The sequence below is a fragment of the Aquarana catesbeiana genome, linkage group LG10 (genome assembly GCF_042186555.1).
Source record: "Aquarana catesbeiana isolate 2022-GZ linkage group LG10, ASM4218655v1, whole genome shotgun sequence".
Classification (NCBI taxonomy): domain Eukaryota; kingdom Metazoa; phylum Chordata; class Amphibia; order Anura; family Ranidae; genus Aquarana; species Aquarana catesbeiana.
Genome location: NC_133333.1, coordinates 225328627 through 225348149, shown reverse-complemented (window position 1 = coordinate 225348149; position 19523 = coordinate 225328627). Strand labels below are relative to the sequence as shown.

The window sequence follows — 19523 nt, the reverse complement described above, 5'->3', positions numbered from 1 at the left end:
AAAGCGCAGAGTCAAGTTTTGCGGTGAAATCTGCAGGGCAAATCCTAAGTCCTCGCGGTACCTCATTGTTTGACATGGGTTGTTTTCTCTGGGGGGCTACAGGAGAAAAGAAGGGAAGAGATTTGTGGTAGGTGAGATTCCAGGCTGGAAATACCAGCAAGCACTCACATAGAAGTCATCTCTTCTTCGGCAACCACAGTGCGAGAAGACCCACGCGAGCCTGCTGTTAACCTCAGCTGACTTGGAAGGGAATCAGTCCCCGCAATATAACTCAACCTCGGCCTTCAGCTTGGCAGGCTTCTTCTAATAGGTTGGGTTATTCGCAGGGTGGACCGGCCACCAGTCAGCGACGACCACCAAAGTAGTCCCACTTATGTAGGCAAGCTCTATTCATGGCCGAGGTGAGACGTCGTTCTGGGTTTCTCACTTACCAGAAGTTGATAAAACATTCTGTCTTCCTAAATAAACCCAAGGCAGGATACACGGTGTATTTGTTAATGCGGTTATTTCATGATCCCTGTGCAAGAAGAGAGATTTTGTGCTCCTGATTCCTATGCCGTGTATATTGCACTTGCTTATATGTGAGGAGTAAAGCTGAACTCTGGCCTTCCCTTCAGTCTTGCACAGTTGTACCGGCTCCTCTCCTGTACTCGAATGGCTTACTCTGATTTCACTGCACACTGAGCTTCCTACATTGTGCGCTAGAAGGTGCAGCAAGTCAGATATAGTCCCGTCTCATTTCCTGGCTGGAGGACGTCCAGCATTGTCTAACACAATGGTCTCCAAACTGTGGCCCTTTGCTTGCCTTTATCTGGCCCTTGGGGCACTATTCCATCAACTGACACCAATGATGGAGCACCTTTGCCTCTACTGACACCATAAATGGTGAACTTTTCTTCTCATTGATATCAACAATGGGGCACTATTCCTTCCATTGAAGCCAATGACGGGGCAATGATGCCAGGACATTTTCTACTCCTACTAGCCACAGTCCGGCCCCCCAAAGCCTGATAAACAGTAAACTGGCTCTTTGCTTAGAAAGTTTGGAGACCCCTGGTCTAACACTTTCTTTCCCAGCCTGACTGGCCTGCCCCTTTCATTCATAGGATGTCAAAGGTTCAGCATCACATGTGGGCGTTGCCTAGGGCAGTCTGCATAGGCACACCCACTGCTCCAGATTGACAACCACATATTAGGGGTTTTTATTTATATTTGCATAATTCCTCCCAAGAGCCAGCCCACTGCTTGCATCAGGGCTGAGGGCTTTTGAGAGGAGTACTGAGGCAGGGTGCTGTGATGTTTTCATTAAGCTCTGTACAGTACCTCCCACCAGCCATGATCTCCCTGAATTGCCCAAGAAGCACAGAGTCCCAGTGATGACAACACTGGATCTAAATTGTAATTTGGGGGGCGACATAGAGAAGGCAGTATATAAGCAGATTAAAGTGGAGTTCCACCCAAAAATTGATCGGAATCCTCCCCCCCTCCGGTGTCATATTTGGCACCTTTCAGGGGGGCGCAGATACCTGTCTAATACAAGTATTTTGCTCCCACTTCTGGGCATAGATAGCCGAGCCACCCGTGGGTATCTACGCCACTTCCGGCGCCTTCTCCGTCCCCCCTCCCCGCTGTCTTCTGGGAGACACAGAGGTCCCAGAAGACAGCAGGGACTAGTGGGATTGCACAGCGCGAGTCGCGCATACGCAGTAGGGAACCAGAAAGTGAAGCCGCAAGATTTCACTTCCTGATTCCCTTACCGAAGATGGCGGCGCCTCCACCTGAGAGCCGAGGGACGGGTCGGCTTCGGTTGCCGACATCGCGGGCGCCCTGGACAGGTAAGTGTCCTTATTTTAAAAGTCAGCAGCTGCAGTATTAAAAAAATTAGGCGGAACTCCGCTTTAAAACTTCAGTTTTACCATTTTGCTTTAAAGGAGAAGTACAGCCAAAGCTCATTTTCAGCAGACAGAGGGCTGAAGCCCTCTGTTGGCTGACATCACAGAGCCGGTCCAGGCTGGGGAAAGTTTGTGAGAATCTGTCCGGGATCTGCCCACAACCCTGAACTGGCACCTGGCTCACCCTCTCAGCGAGCCGCTGAGAGCCTGCGCCGGCAGCTCCCACCCCCTCCACAGCCCAGCCTTCTAGTGAGTGTATGCAGCGGGGGGGATGGGCAGATCAGAGAGCGGTGACTGACAGTCACCAGCTCTCTGCTCGCAGAGCACTGAGAACCGAGTGATCATTGGTGTTTGATCACTTGGTTCTCAGTCTTAGAGCCGGGGGGGACACCTAGGTAAGTATGATCCTTGGAAAAAAAAAAAAAAAAAACTGAACTTCATATTTAACACACACTCGTTTATACTTATTAAGTCAACTTTCTGGGGAATTACTCTCTTAATGCTCTTTTACATAGGCGGTGCTCTCTGAAGAGGGATCCCATTTGGATCGATCTTCATTGGGCATTTGAGAGGTGGCCAGGGGGTGTTATATGGCCTTGCCACCACCTGTTTTAACCATGCACCACAACCATGTGCATTGCGGAGAGCCTCCATTCAGTTGAATGGGTCACATTCGGCAGACGGTACTGTTCACCGAACGCGACAGCGGGGTTAATTGTTGGCCCGCTGCGATGCAAAGCATCACGGATGCAGCATATGTACACCCCCTTCCCCTCCCCCCCCTGCCTTTGTAGTTTAAGGGGGAGCAGTTGGGGGCGCGCAAATCTGTAACTCACCTGTGCGTTTTTACCACCCCACCCCCTCCCCCAACCACAAGTGTAAATGAGGCCTTTGACGGTTGTCGCTGAAACAGGTGTCCCCATTGAAAGATTTCCTTCTCATCTTTCACTATGGTGACAATATTCATATTTTTAGTTCCCACATCATGTTTTGTCCCAGTAAATCCCCGCAGGGAGTACACAGACAACAATCAAAAACCCAACAGGGATTTCAACACTTCCCGCTCTATGCAAAACAGAAAAGACATTTTGAATATGTCAGCAGCCAAGGGAAGGAGTTGGGGACAGAGATGAGAGTTTAGCTGTTGACTATCAACAAAAAGTCAAAATTTGCATATCAGCTCCAGTGCTAATTAGTCTGTTTAGACGGCATATGTTGGAGTTTTGTATTATATCTCCCTGGAGTTCAGCTTTAAAGTCAGTCTGTATAACAATAGAAATATGGAAGCTGGTGGTGCAGCGATTTGGAGGCTCCAGAGCCCAATGCTTCCCATTTCATAAACAAGGCAGCAAGGTAGGTCCCGTAGTTGTATAATGGAAGGTTCTATGAGGACGTGATGGTGATGGTCACCTTTTGACTCCGTAGAACTTACCAGCACCTCTACCATGGGGGGGAGGGATTGTAGCCAGTGGGAGTGCAAAATGTTCTGGCATCACTGGGAGTAAACAATGCCTCGCTATACCCCATTGTTAATGTTAGTAGGAAGGAATAGTGCCTCATCATCATTGTCAGTGGGAAGAATAATGCTCCATTATTGTTGTTAGTGGGAGGAATAGTGCCCCATCATTGGTGTCAGTGGGAGGAATAGTGGACCATTGTTGGTGTCAGTGAGAGGAATATTGCCCCATCATTGGTGTCAGTGGGAGGAATAGTGCCCCATCATTGGTGTCAGTGGGAGGAATAGTGCCCCATCATTGGTGTCAGTGGGAGGAATAGTGCCCCATCATTGGTGTCAGTGGGAGGAATAGTGGACCATTGTTGGTGTCAGTGAGAGGAATAGTGCCCCATCATTGGTGTCAGTGGGAGGAATAGTGCCCCATCATTGGTGTCAGTGGGAAGAATAGTGCCCCATCATTGGTGTCAGTGGGAAGAATAGTGCCCCATCATTGGTGTCAGTGGGAGGAATAGTGCCCCATCATTGGTGTCAGTGGGAGGAATAGTGCCCCATCATTGGTGTCAGTGGGAAGAATAGTGCCCCATCATTGGTGTCAGTGGGAGGAATAGTGCCCCATCATTGGTGTCAGTGGGAGGAATAGTGGACCATTGTTGGTGTCAGTGAGAAGAATATTGCCCCATCATTGGTGTCAGTGGGAAGAATAGTGCCCCATCATTGGTGTCAGTGGGAGGAATAGTGGACCATTGTTGGTGTCAGTGGAAAGAATTGTGCCCCAAGGGTCAGATAAAGCTAAGCAAAGGGCCACATCTGGCTCCCAGGCAGCAGCTCGGAGACCAATGTCCTACATGACCAACATGTAATGTGTGCCAAGTGTCATCTGTGAATATAAGGACAAAAAATGAGTGTGACCCGGTTTGGTTGCATGTCCTGTTTGACTTTTATAATACACAAATTGTAAAATCTTTGGAGTGCTTTTACAACTGCAGCCGGCAATGATAGATGAAAAGAGCAAACATCGAAATTATAAGGAAAGCTTTTCTGTAGAGTAGACATAATAAATATTTGGAGAAGGATGCCACAAGGGTAAACTAGGACAGCTGTTAAAATGTTTTCTAATGCAAGAAGCTTTCACTATCAGACGGGAATAAGCTCAAGTTTAAAGGGAAATGGTCAAGCATTAAAAGCAGAGTCCTTCCGAGTTCTCACCGTAGAAAATATGTGACAGTCATTTTATGTGATGCTCATTGTTCCATATTTTTATAATCATATTACAATGGAGCTCCCTCTGCTGGCCATTTGTAAAACAATGCAGTGAGCATCCTTGCTGGATGACTGCTGTGAGAATGTTACTTACCTGAAGAGCAGTGGTGGTGAATGATTACATTAGGAGAAACCTCAAATACAGATCCTGTTTCTTCTAAAGACCCGATATGTGTCTTCCTTACAGATCTTGCTCACCAGTAAAGAAAAATACTGAGCTGCAACTGACTGCTACTGGGTTGTGTTTACTGGCACTAGATGCCTATAAACCAGGGGTCTCCAAACTATGGCCCGCGGGCAACATCTCCGCATACCTCCCAACATTTTGAGATGGGAATGAGGGACACCTACTAGCAAACGTATGTAGGCATAGGACACGCCCCCTGCCACACCCCTTAAAGGGGACATAACAAAAAAAAAAAGGGTTATTTAAATCCACTAGTGCTTTGTTACCACTAAAATTTCTTTATATTGGCTTTTGAAATTTACAAATGCAGCAATTTAGAAATTGGATGAAAGGTTTAGCACTGGGAAACACTTTTTGAAAGATAAAAAGTGCATTTTATATAAAACTATATGAATCAGGCCAAAATGAGGGACAGATAAGGAGGAATGAGGGACAGAGGGGCATTGCTCCAAATCAGGGACAGTCCCTCAAAATCAGGGACAGTTGGGAGCTATGACATCTGGCCCACTACAAGATTTTATCCAGCCCCCCCGGCTAGGGTCAGTGGTGTATCCTCAGTGTGCACTGATTGAGGATTAATGTCAGCAGATGCTGTCTATGGGTGCTGCTTCTGATGTAAGGGGGGGACTCTGATTGAGATCCTGATTTAAAGGGGAACTCTAATGGGGTCCCTGCTTTAAGGGAGGACTCTGATGGGGAACCCGATGTAAGGATGGGGGCTCTGATCAATGGGGACCTAAATGTAGGGGGACCCTGATGGGGTTTTATTTTTCGTCTCACAAATATTTCTAAAATATACAATGTGGCCCTCGTACTGAGAAGTTTGGAGACACCTGCTATAAACCATCAGACTTCCAAGCTGTACCAAGTATACTAAAACCAATTCATAGCTCCCATCTGACTTTTTTGTGGGATGGTCACATTTTTTGACCACACCTTTGCTACTTTTTTTTTTGTGGATCTAAATAAATGCATTATTCAAAACCCAGTTCCAGTTTTTTTTAAATTAAAGCAATAAATAAAAAATGTACCTGCCTTGAATGTCAAATATGCTAGGTATGCCACATATTTCATCCACAACTGATGACACTCCATGTGCTGTAGGTACTGTATAATCATTTTTAGAAGTGTTTCCCTGAGACCTGCAAATTACTGTTTGCTCTATCTGCTTATAAAGTATTAGCTGGAGTTTGGCTTCAATTTGTTAGTGTATTTAAATCTGCAAGTACATCTAACACTCCCCTACCCCAGGCTGACAATGCTGCTGTAAAAAAGGTTCCCCCTGTGCTCCTTCATCCAGAGTGGGGGGCACTCTAATACAGGAGGTGTGTAACTGGCCAGATCACCAGGTGAAACTAGAGGGGAAGAGCCAAAGTAAAGAAAACTAATGCAGCCACCACACCTAGTGATTGGTAAACTGCAATATATTACATTTTTGGTTTTATGTTTAATATGGCTTTAGGTTTCTTCATGTACATTGATCCCCATAGAGAATTCATGTACTCTTATGGTTGTGCTGTCATACCAGATTTCACCAGTTGGTGTCACCCTAGCTGAATTCGGTACATACATTTGTCTATCACCTTACTACAAGAGTTTTAGAAACAAAGACTATAGAAGTCTTCTGAACATACTCTTAATTTTGTGTTGCAGGCACCAGAGAAGCAGCTTTCGTGTACGCAATTTCATCAGCGGGGGTCGCCTTCGCAGTCACCAGGGCGTGCAGCAGTGGAGATTTAGAAAAATGTGGCTGTGATCGGACGGTACATGGTGTGAGTCCTCAAGGTCTGTAGAAAGCATTTAGATTTGTTACCACGAAACCTTTATATTGTTTATTACATGGAGTGCAGAAACATCCTTTAATCATAACTGTACATACAGTTCAAAAAATTAAAGGATCAGTCCACCAGATAGTGACATTTTTGTTATGAGTAGAGCCCGGTGGCCTGTGTCAGCTGCTGGCTTCTTATATGCCTTGGATACTTCAACAGAGCAGATACCTTATGGGAGATACAGTACCTGCCTGCTTTTTGTAAAATACTACATCCCCTTTTGCTTTTGTGGCATTTAAATTTAGATACTATATCCCCTTAGCTGTTCAGGCATTTCAATTTCGATACTACATCCCAGTGGCGGTCCATCCATATGGGGCCGCCCCCCTAATCCATGCGTCTGGCCCCTAATCTGCATGCAGGGCGCCAGACGCATGGATTCCAAAGGTTTTTTTTTTTTTTTCGAAGCACGTTATTAGAGCTGGAGGCTCTATGTGGCTTCAAAAAGGGTGGACTCAGGGCACAGAGCACTGCGCCCCGAGCCCACCCACTTGTGTGACAATAGCAAATTAATATTCACTATTGTCTTCCTGATACTCCTCCCGGCCTCAGTAAGGGGGCCCTGAGACTCGATTGGCCGAGAGGAGAATCCGGCTTGCTGCATGTTCTCCAGGCATGCCTGAAACTTCGGCTCCCCTGGTCTTCGGTCCCACGTTACACATCTTCCCGCATTCCGTGGGCATCACATATCCCCGGATGTCCTTCACTTCAGGATTAAGTGCTGGGCTGATGGACGAGTGAGCAACAGGGTGGGGGGAGGCCTGGTGGGGGGACTGACGGACTGGGGGGTGGGCGGCGCTGCCCCCCCCCCTAAAATGGAGCACCAGCTGTCACTGCTACATCCCCTTCTTGTGGCATTTCAATTTCTATACCACATCTCTTTATTAATTACACAGGTTCTATGGCTGATTGAGGTAGTAATTAAACTCACTTGGTGCCTTATCTGGATTAAATTAGCCTCAGAACCTGTGTGATTCATATGTGTTCGGGTTTAAAGGGATGAGGTGGCAACCCTAACTACACCCCTTAGCTGTTGTGGCATTTAAATTTAGATACTATGTCCTAGTGGCGGCCCATCCATACGGGGCGCAGGGGCGCCACCCCCCTAATCCATGCGCCCGGCCCCTAATCTACATGCAGGGCGCCAGACGCATGGATTCTAATTTTTTGTTTGTTTTTTTTTAAGTACGTGATTAGAGCCAGATGCTGTGATTGGCTTCAGAAAGGGTGGGCTCGGGGCATAGAGCACTGCACCCCGAGCACACCCACTTGTGTGACAATAGCAAATTAATATTCGCTGTTGTCTTCCTGTTTCTCCTCCCGGTGAATCAGGAAGGGAGTCCTGAGACCTGATTGGCCGAGAGGAGAAGCACGGGCTTCCATTCTCCTCCCTCCCATCCGGCTTGGTGCTGCATGACATCTAGGCATGCCTGACACTTCGGCTTGACTCGGCTCCCCTGGTCTTCGGTCCCACGTTACACGTCTTCCCGCATTCTGCAGGCATCGCATCTCCCCCGATAGGGCCGTGTTCTTCTCTTTAGGGGTAAGTGCGAGCGACAGGGAGGGGGGGTGTTTGGTGGGGGGACCAACTGACCCATGGGGGGGGGTGCGGGCGGTTTGCTTAACGCCACCCTGTCCCCCCCAAAATGGAGCACCAGAGGCCACTGCTACATCCCCTTAGCTCTTTTGCTATTTATATTTCGATACTGCATCCCCTTAGCTGTTGTGGCATTTGAATTTCTTTTTATTTTCCTCGAATAAGCTATTATTGGGTTTGGCTAGGAAAGCCCTGCTTTGTTTTGGTTTAATAGAAGATCCACCGTGGGCAGTGCTAATAATTATCTAACTCATTCATTACTCTACAATTTATTAACTAAGAGACCCTGGGGTAATTACGGTCAGGAAGTTGCATAATAGCATTCAGAGAAGCAGCCAGGTGGAGGTTGGAGCCAGCAGTCTGTGACAGACATCAATGTGAGTAAAGCATAATGTACGGTAGTAGTACTGAGCGGATCCCAGCAATCATCCAGCCATTATTTTATTTTGAACTTGGCACTCTTCACATCCAGAATGCCAAAGCTGGAAGACAATATTTTTAAAGGTTTATTCCGCATCCAAAATTCTAAATTAAACTTTGCGATGCATAGAGAGAAGGTCTGCTGAGCAGTTCAGTTTTTTCAGACATGGCTATATTGCATTAGTTCCCTGCCTTCATTTTGTCTATAATGTGGTGATCCTGGAACACATCTGCTGGTGGTGATGGAACACCTTCTTTACTGTCTGTCTCACACAGAATCTAAAATAATGGCAGCACTAAAATGTTTCTCACAACCACCAACTGGATTTAAGAACATCATACTCAAAGAGGCGCTGAGAACTTTTAGACTTGCATGTGAAATCAGATGAAGAAAATTTTTTAACAAGATCAATAGCTCTGGCAAGGCAGATTCCACATATCAAGGCCTCCCTCAATGGGCACCCAACAGTAGCTTAACCTCCTGACCAAGGCATTTTTTGCTATTTAGCACTGCGATACTTTAACTGGCAATTGCGCGGTCATGCAACACTGTAGCCATATGAAATGTATATCATTTTTTTTAAACAAATAGAACTTTCTTTTGGTGGTCTTTGATCACAGCTGCGTTTTTTATTTTTTATTATCTAAATGAAAATTTTGACAAAAAAACTATGTTTTCTATTTTCTGTTATATAACATATCAGAGGTACGTTAGTGTTGCCGAGAGGCCTCTGGGATGTGTAGTCCAGGGGTAGTTTCACAACATCAAAATGGCTGCTCAAGAGACTACTAGTCCCACAACCCTCCCTGCTTGGCTCAAAGATATGATGTCAGTTACCGGAGCCCAGCACTAGAGGAACACAGGAAGATATGGGGAATGACGGGGGTGGTCTGCAAAACAAGGTCACTGTAGTCCACTGTCGGCTACACTATAAAACATCCAATAAAACATTTAATTTCTCTATAAATTCAGGCCAAAATGTATTCTGCTACATGTAATTGGTGAAAAAAAAAATCCCAATAAGTGTATATTAATATTATATAGTATTATAGTACATATTAATAGTATATATTATTATAGTATATTATATTGGTTTGTGTAAAAGTTATAGCATCTACAAACGATGGGATATATACTGTCATTTTGTATTCATGTATTTGTATTATTTTTTATGTTAGTGATGGCGCTGATCAGCGACTTAAGGTCCATACACACGATCAGAAAAATCGTACAAAAAAATACCGCTTTTGAAGAGATCTTACGATAATCTGATCGTTAGTACACAGCTTTCGAGAGCCGGTCATCACAGTTCATCCAAAATTATCCGAAGGGACAAACACAAAAAATGTTCTTGTACGATACCAGATTGTACAATTTTAGTTTAATCCCTATAGCTGTCGTCTGAGAATACAATACAGTACAAATATAACACATTGGGGGTTATTTTCGAAAGGCAAATCCACTTTGCACTACAAGCGCAAACTACAAATGCAAAGTGCACTTGGAAGTGCAGTCACTGTAGATCTGAGGGGTAGATCTGAAATGAGGGGAAGCTCTGCTGATTTTATTATCCAATCATGTGCAAGCTAAAATGCTGTTTTTTATTTTCCTTGCATGTCCCCCTCGGATCTACAGTGACTGCACTTCCAGGTGCACTTTCAGTGCAATTTCAAGTGCACTTTGCACTTGTAGTGCAAAGTGGATTTGTCTTTAGTAAATAACCCACTTTGCATCAATTCCGAAATTTTTATTCTGTTGTACGAGAATTTTTGTAACCTTTAGTAACCTCTTTTATTTTCGATATGAGACTAGCATGCAAAAAAAAAAAAAAAACGATCATTCGTCCGATAATCTCATCGTGTGTACCAGGCATTGTAATAGGACTGTGGTCGGACAATTTGACACTAACTGATACTGAGTGGGAACTGAATAACTGCCACTGACATCGCCAGTGACACTAATACAGTGATCACTGCTAATAATATATACTGTACCTGTACTAATGACACCGGGTGGGAAGGGGTTAACATCTCAGGTAGAGCTGCATTAATCATTAAAGAATCGAAATCGCGATTCTACCCCCCTCCTGATCCTAAAACAGCATTTCCCCAAGTCTATGTAACAAGTGCAGAGAGTTCTCTGCTCACTTCTGACAGCTGACAAAAAAAGAAAAAAAAATCCAGGCAGCCTGCCAAGTTTGTCTCAGGAGATAGCTATAAACAAAGGTCAGTTTAACCACTTAAAGACTAAACCTTTTTTTAACACTTGTTGCTTACAAGTTAAAATCAGTATTTTTTTGCTAGAAAATTACTAAGAAGCCTCAAACATTTTATATATTTTTTTAGCAGAGACCCTAGAGAATAAAATGGCGGTTGTTGCAATATTTTATGTCACACCGTATTTGCGCATCGGTCTTTCAAACGCAATTTTCTTGGAAAAAAATACACTTTAATTCATTTTATAAAACTAAATAGTAAAGTTAGCCCAATTTTTTTGTATAATGTGAAAGATAATGTTACGCCGCAAGAATTGTGATCTTTGTTCTAAGCAAAAAAATTGTGATTCTCATTTTAGTCGTGCAGCTCTAATCTCAGGTGATCAAGGGGTTAAATGTGTGCCTAACACTGTGTAATGTGTGCTGCTTTTTACTAAATATTTCTTTGTTTCTTATCCTTGCTTTGCAGGGATGGGAAACAGAGAGATCGTTCCCTCTGTACAGAGCCCTGTGTTGATTGTCAACACAGGGCTCCGGGCTGTCATTGGCCAGGACGTGCTAATATACCTGTGAAGTGATGAAACTTCTTATGAAAAAAAAAAAAGAGGCACAATCGTAGTGTTGAGCAACCATGAGCTATGAATCGCTATTGCAGACTACTTGTGTAGCTTATAGACAGTAAATTGACATCATAGATAGTAAATTGATTCCTTTGGTAGGAATTACTGCCATTCACTTCCTGTGTGGTCCAAATCCTAGATATAAGCAGAAGTATCCCCAACAGGGACAGGGCAAAAAAACACAATGCAGCTTCTAACTCCACATCACTTTGGTTAAAAAGGTTTGACTAAAGTTTTACTTTACTAGTCCATAGCCTTTCTCCTTAAATGTGAACATACACAATTTTAAAAGAAGGAACGATCATCTTAGTTGAGTTTCTTGGCAATTTTCTGGTTTCTCCGTTTTTTTCCCACCAAGGGCGCTACCTGTATAGGGTAGATATATGTTTGTGTGGGTTTCCTGTGGCTAATCCAGCTTCCTTCCACACATTCACCAGTAGATTTATTGAAGTTCTGGCTAGGTCTCTAGGTAAAAACTAGAGGAAAACAAAATGTAGGCATAGTCTGTAGCCAACTTTTAGATGTTCCATCCTTAGAGGGAATAAATGTTGTATGTATTTGTCACACTGGAAAGATCTCTGACATTTTCCCCCATAATCCTTTTAGGGTTCCAGTGGTCTGGTTGTTCCGATAACATTGCATATGGAGTAGCTTTCTCACAGTCTTTTGTTGATGTACGAGAGCGGGGTAAAGGAGCATCATCCAGTCGAGCTCTCATGAATCTCCACAACAACGAGGCAGGAAGAAAGGTAAGCAGTTCTCTTTTTGCTATCAGCTTTTCCAGTCATAAAAATTTGGTTTTGGAAAAAGTTGGGAATAGTTAGACCATCTGTCATGTTTTTACTGCTATCCAGAGATCAAAGAGATACAGTATCTTTTCGCTTTCTGACCCATTGACAAAGGCTTCATTAGACAGGAAGGCAGGGCATGATAGAGGGAAGCCTAGACTTCTCAGACTTCACTGGTTGTTTGCTTATTCGATGGCTGTCAAGTCTCTTGTTAAGCTTTGGAGCCACCAAATATTTTAAAGCTCTTTTCCAGGCTTCCAAAAGCTGTAGCAGGTATCCTGAAAAACTGTGTATTCCCTGCACTTGCGATATGATGAACACAGCACGTGCAGCATGCTGAGTTCACCCACTAAAATCCTCCGGGTTGTGGCCCTTTGCTATCCTTTATCTGGCCCTTGGGAGACTATTCCACCAACTGACACCAACGATGGGGCACCATTCCTCCTGCTGACATAATCAATGGGATACTATTCTTCCAATTGATACCAACAATGGGCTACTATTACAGTAAAACCAATGATCTGATGCCTGGGCATTCATTGGCCACAGTCCAGCCCTCCTAAAGCCTGAAGATCAATAAACTGGCCCTTTGCTTAGAAAGTTTGGCGACACCTGCTTTAAAGCATACCTAACTTCAAAGCTTAGGTCCCCTTTAAGAAACACACATTTTATGTGAAGTAAGTGACTAAGACCAAGTTTTCACCTAAAATGCTATTTCTTTTTTATTAGGCCATTCTCAACAACATGCGAGTGGAATGTAAGTGTCACGGAGTCTCCGGATCCTGCGAGGTAAAGACCTGCTGGAAAGCCATGCCTCCGTTTCGTAAAGTTGGTAATGTCTTGAAGGAGAAATTCGACGGAGCTACTGAAGCAGAGCAGAAAAAGATTGGCACGACCAAAGTCTTAGTGCCTAAAAATTCTCAGTTCAAGCCACACACAGATGAAGACCTGGTATATCTAGATTCCAGCCCAGACTTCTGTGACCACGACTTAAAGAACGGAGTTTTGGGAACAACAGGTCGGCAGTGCAACAAGACTTCCAAGGCCATTGATGGTTGTGAGCTTATGTGCTGCGGCCGAGGCTTTCACACAGAAGAAGTGGAAATAGTAGAAAGATGCAGCTGTAAGTTCCATTGGTGCTGCTTTGTCAAATGTAAACAGTGCCACAAAGTGGTGGAAATGCACACATGTCGGTGATCCTCACAAATCAGCCACCAAAATGGACAACATGGACCTCATCGAACCATTCCTTCCACCACAATTGGTGAAGCTCCATAGACTGCAAAGAAATTAAGGAGGGACAATAGGATTTTTTTTTTTAAGAATGAATATTTAAAGTCCCTAAATCTCACTGATGTATATTTGTGTCCTTTTTCTTATTTATTGCCGACAAACATTGAAATTGCGATTCGTCGCTTCCCATCAACACGTGGTGGATTTTATTTTGCGTTGCTGCTTTTACAGTGATGGAGACCGAGATGTGCCCCAAGAAAAAAAACTGCTGAAGGAATGGAACTCCTAAAATATTCAAAACAAATAAAAAAGAATAAAAATGTTAAAAACTTATATAGGATGACCACTATCCATTTCGCTATTCCAGTGACATTTGACTAACTTCCACCAGATGACCAAAATAACTAATGGAAACTTCATTATATTTTTAAATAAAAACAAAAAATGTTAGCATAGGTATTTTATATCTGTATCAATGTATATAAGTATGTGTGTGTGTATATATATATATATATATATATATATATATATATATATATATATATATATATATATATATATATATATATATATATATCATGTTTTGTATTATGAATATTTCTGTACAAAAAAAAAAGATTTTTAAGACGAGTATAAGGTTGAGATGCAGGTTTTTAGTATATTCTCTCATTCCTTAAAGCCATCCCATGGCTGTTAGCTTTTTCTTCACATGTTCTATGTTCTTCCTGCTGAACCTTGACCGACAAAGGTAATTAGGTGTTGACTTAGCATTGAACTTAAAACTGGACAGAGCAGAATAACTTCTTCTTGCTGTTTTTTTTCTACAGTATTATATATTTTTTTTAAAGTGTAAATTCCCAGGGTCCAAAAATAATTAAAATTAGTACATTTTTGTTAGTTGGACAATACTTTCATCCCAGTACAGTATATGCATACAGAACCTGCCAAAGTAAAGTCAATAGGTCAAGGCAAATGAATCAGATCAGAAACTGCCCTTAATTTTCTTATGGGTCGTCTCATTAGATATTAAATGGCCAAGATGACAGGTGAAGGTCCATACTGTGCATGTTGTCTCAGTAGAACATGAGGACAACATGTGTGGGTAAATCTCACAGACAGAGATTCTAAGTCCAGCCTCCTACCCATTCTACCCAAGACTAAAAAAAGGAAGGTGTTCCCTTTTTCTTGTAACAGTCTGGCTTGTGTGTAAAACATGAAGTTAAAATTTGCCTGAAATTTGGATTAGACAGTCACATCTTACAGAAAATAATACTGTATGTTGACTGGATTTAATGGTGATATTATTTATGGGGTATAGATAATTCCAAGGTCTGCAGGCATCTCTATGATCCTGAAATACTGCTAATGGTAGATGCAGTCAACAATATATGCATCAATATTCAACCACATTTGCTATCACCTGTGTAAATTGGCTTGGGGTACATTCAGATCTGGCCATACATGTTTTTCCAAGCTAATTTAAAGGTCTGATCGCCTAATGTGACCCAGTTACTGTACAAAAAACTTAGAGCCCCTGCTCAAAGCACAGCAAAACTTCCCCCTGCAGTCCAAAGCACAGATCAGGTGCTGACGTTCAAAAAAGCTCATCCGAGCTAGCAGAAACAGATCAGAAAACAAAAGGTGGAAATGCTGCACACCAGAACCCCAGCCACTATATAGAGAGGTAAAGATATGACTTCAGCTTTTACTCCTCCTGGCTATGCTCCTCTGACATGTTTCATATGGTTCCTGACATGTCAGAGGAGCATAGTCAGGAGGAGTTTATGCCAATGTCGCATCTTTACCTCTCTATATAATGGTTGGGGTCCTTTGTGCTGCGTTTCCACCTTCTGTTTTCCTATCTGTTTCTGATCACCTAATGCTTGGTCCTCTTTGCTGAATCTTAGATTCAGATATCGCCCCGAAACCAGTCAGTCTTTGATGAATACTGGAAATGGAGCGAGTACAAAGAAGGGCAACAAAGCTAATAAAGGGTCTGGAGGATATTAGTTATGAGGAAAGGTTGAGAGCACTGAACTTATTCTCTCTGGAGAAGAGACACTTGAGAGGGGACTTGATTTCAGTTTACAAATACCGTACTGGTGACCCCACAATGGGGATACAACTTTTTCACGGAAGAGAGTTTAACAAGACACGTGGCCACTCACTGAAATTAGAAGAAGGAGGTTTAACCTTAAACTACGTAGAGGTTCTTTACTGTAAGAGTAGCAAGGATGTGGAATTCCCTTCCACAGGGGGTGGTATTGGCGATGGTTTTCAAAAAACTATTAGATAAGCACCTGGACGACCACAACATACAGGGATATATAATGTAATACTGACATATAATCACACACATAGGTTGGACTTGATGGACTTGTGTCTTTTTACCTACTATGTAACTAATATGGTAGACTTGAGAATCTCAACAACCCCTAAAGTCATTGCTTTACCACCAACCTCTTATGCTAATACCAGAACCATACATTTCGAAAGGAATTCTATGGCAAACCAATCACACCGTTGCATTAAAGTATAACTAAAGGCAGAACTTTTTTATCAGTTTTGGATAGAGTGCAGAGGGATTAGAATGCTTATCAGCTTTTATTGCTCTCTGTGTCCCCGTTAAGGAGATTCACCCACTCTATTTGTCCTGCCATTATCATTGAAAGTGGAAGTAAAAGAGAATCCCAAATTTTGGGCTGTCCCCTGAAAAGTAAAAGAGGGTAAATCTTCCAATGGGGACACTAGTTCTGGTGACCGGGGGTCCCCAAGGAAATCCCTTAATTTGCAGGGATTCCCTCTCACTTCCCATTTAGCTAAGGGACAGGAAGTGAAGGGAAATCTCCCCAATGGGACACAGATGGTGAAAAATAATTTGACAGGAGTTATAAGGCTTTCTTGTTCTATCCAAAATGAATACACAAGTTTTGCTTTTAGATCTACTTTAATTATTTAATTAGAAGACCACAACATAAGGTTGGAGCTGGTTTCTATATAGAGAGATCTGTTCTCCGGGTTCCCTAGGTGTTTTTACAAGCTGATGTGTGATACCAAAGTCATGCCAAAACTGAGTTATAAATTTGGGTGGTCATAAACTTGAACATATTGTGTACCTTTATGCATAGAGAATCCCAAGGAGGAACCTGAACCTTGTTCCTCAGGTCAACTGAGCATTTGTAAAGTTGATCCTTCAGTAAGAATAAGAATTACCTTTACTTTAACACATCTCAGCTTTTATTTTTATGATTCATCTAACTTTTTATTCCCTTCCTCTTATGCATCCGGAATAACCTAGCCAGAAACGATAGACTCCAGGCTGTTTAATGACACACAAGACTGTCCAGTACCAGGATTAAGTAGGCTTTGCTTCTGCAGCCCAAGTAACCTGATCCGCTAGTATCTCAAGCATGTTTAAGGAATCACTGGGTTACATTTGATTTATGGCCAACAATTTGTTCTGGATTCATTCTGTCTACACACAACATACAACATTTAGACACTCTTCTTATTATAAAAGTCCCATTTGCCCATTAAGCAAAAATAGTTTATTTCTTTCTGCCATGGGTTTTGTAGGCCAGCCAGAATTTATGTGACCACAGAGATTAGGAATTATGTTGAATGTTCAGATGCATAAATTGTAAACCTCGAAAACATTATGGAGGTGATTTGAATGCGTTAGGTAGCTTCTAGTATAGGATAGAGAGGAAAGTCCTTTAAAATAGAAGGCCAACAGGCCATGTATGGTATGTCAGCCATTGTGTCTGTCATGATTGTGGATTGTCAGGTGTCTATTGAACTCAATAATGTGTTGACCTGTCAGAATGTTGGAAGCAGGATGAAACACCAAAATGTTCATTTGGTTTGGATAAATTTACTATTTAACCCAAAAAGTCACTCTTTTGGGATTACCTTTACGTTAACTTTCTGGCAATTTATTAAAGAACTCTGGTAAGCCATGAAAATATATTGATGGTGAGAGTCAGTGAGTTTGGGTAGTTAAAGATAGGCAATTTAATTTAAGTCAATGAGTAATTTGAGGGTCTGACATTCTTTACTCTTAAAACGTGCAAAATGTGTACTAGCCTCTCCCTGTCTGATGCACCATAATTCTCATTTTATTTTCTCTATAGAAAATGGCATGATCAGCTATGAGGCTGGGTTCACACAGGTCCGACTGCGCTTTGCAGTCTGGTGTCTTGTGCGTTTGTGTTCATCTGTTCAGGTGCGATTCAGGCGCAAATTTTTCCCTGAATTTGCACCGGAACTGGACCCAAAAACGCACAGGACCCTTTTCAAATTCGCATCTGGACATGTCCCAGACATGTGTGAGCTGGCTCTTTTGAAAGCTGGTCACACTCACATGTTCTGCGAATTGGATGCAGTGTAAAATTCGCATATATGTGAACCTAGCCTGAGTCATCGACAGAAAATCTTGGTGTAATCTCTGTGTAAAATACTGAGCATTTAATTTACTTATCTTTGGTGTTAAAGGATCAGTCCTTCCAAAACTGATACATTTAGTTATAGGTAGAGCCTGGTGCACTTAGAGCCCATTCACACAGGGACGACTTGTCAGGCGACCTAGTCGCCTGACAAGTCGCCTCCCGTTCTGTGCTATGGAACCGTTCTAAGGGGAGCGACGCAAGTCGCTCCGACTTAGAAAAAGGTTCCTGTACGACTTCGGGGGCGACTTGGGGCGACTTGCATAGACTTCTATACAGAAGTCGTTTTGCAAGTCGCCCGGGCAGTCGTTTGCAGGTCGCCTCGCTGAGGCGACCTGCAAGTCGTGTTGCCCCTGTGTGAATGGGGTCTGAAGCAGCCTAGCAGTGAGTTGAACAAAAAAAAAAACAATAAAAAAAGACTTAATTCCACCATCCACATACTCGATGGGAGACTTCTGTACCGTCAGAATACACTGATCAGTGCTGTCAGCTATAGCCAGAGGCACTGATGAAGTGGGGAAAGTCAGGCAGGCTGGTTGTACAGAGGTTGATTGGTAGATTGACTTCTGTACAACCAGCCTGCCCATACATGGATTGAAATTCAACCAGTCCCTGCTGAACCGGACACTTTTTAAACCATATATGGCCAGGTTTAGTCAGACCCATTTCATCTAAGTCTTGAATACTCCAACAAGCCCTCTTGCCATAATTACTGACCAGTTCCTGTCCACCAGGAAGCTTTGGATGTTCCCACCTTCCTTTGTGCATTCCAGCTCCTCCTGTTACATTCTCTATAAAAACAAAATTTACAGGGAGACAGTGGGAATATCTCATAATGGCCGAAGCAGGTTTGCAGACCTAGTAGTTCTGGAGTACAGATATCACCAATATTCCAGAGTCCAAGAGACATGAGAAATTGTCAGGTGTCGTACCAAAACTAAACTATTAAATATGTGTTTGGTTCCTGAAAAGTGTTCACCATAAAGCTGAGCCCCATGTTCCCGCAGCATAGGAGATCAAAACAAAGATGCTTGCCTATTTGCATAGTTAATCAGAAGGCAGATTAATTATTCATGCTGTAGGGTTAAAATATTTAGGCAAAACATGGCAAAATAGTGGATATAATCCTGTGCCTTTTTGCTCTACAGGGTAGACACCTACTTGTAGCTAAAGACAGATATAACAGGGGAGGGGGGTGTTTGGGTCTGATTGGTTCATGGTGAATCATTGTTATCCCAAATATAATGCTCATTTGCCAGTATCATATACCTGATCTGCATGGCTACTTAAAGTGGTACTAAACCTAAATGTTTTTTTTCACCCTAAAGTTGTTCTGAAGACTCAAGGTTATTTACCTTCATGCATTCTATGCATGAAGGTAATCAACCTGTGTGCAGCAGCCCCCCCCCCCAATACTAACCTGAGCCTCATCTAGACCCAGCACTGTGCACAAGAGTCTTGGCTCTCCGGGGACTCTCCTTCCTCATTGGCTGAGACAGCAGTGGGAGCTCCTGCTGCTGTCAATCACAGCCAGTGCACCAATGAGAAGAGAGAGGGGACGGGGCCAAGCCACGGCT

General features: G+C 43.0%; 1 protein-coding gene across 1 annotated transcript in view; it reads left to right on the top strand.

The window, feature by feature from the left end:
• The window catches only part of WNT4 (Wnt family member 4), a 109777-nt gene extending 95821 nt beyond the window's left edge, over positions 1-13956 (top strand). The window contains exons 3-5 of the mRNA XM_073603383.1: positions 6449-6580; positions 12087-12229; positions 12998-13956. Of these exons, the coding sequence (XP_073459484.1) occupies positions 6449-6580; positions 12087-12229; positions 12998-13465 (743 nt within the window). The 3' untranslated portion in view covers positions 13466-13956. The remainder of the gene's footprint in view (positions 1-6448; positions 6581-12086; positions 12230-12997) is intronic.
• Positions 13957-19523: the final 5567 nt, after the last annotated feature.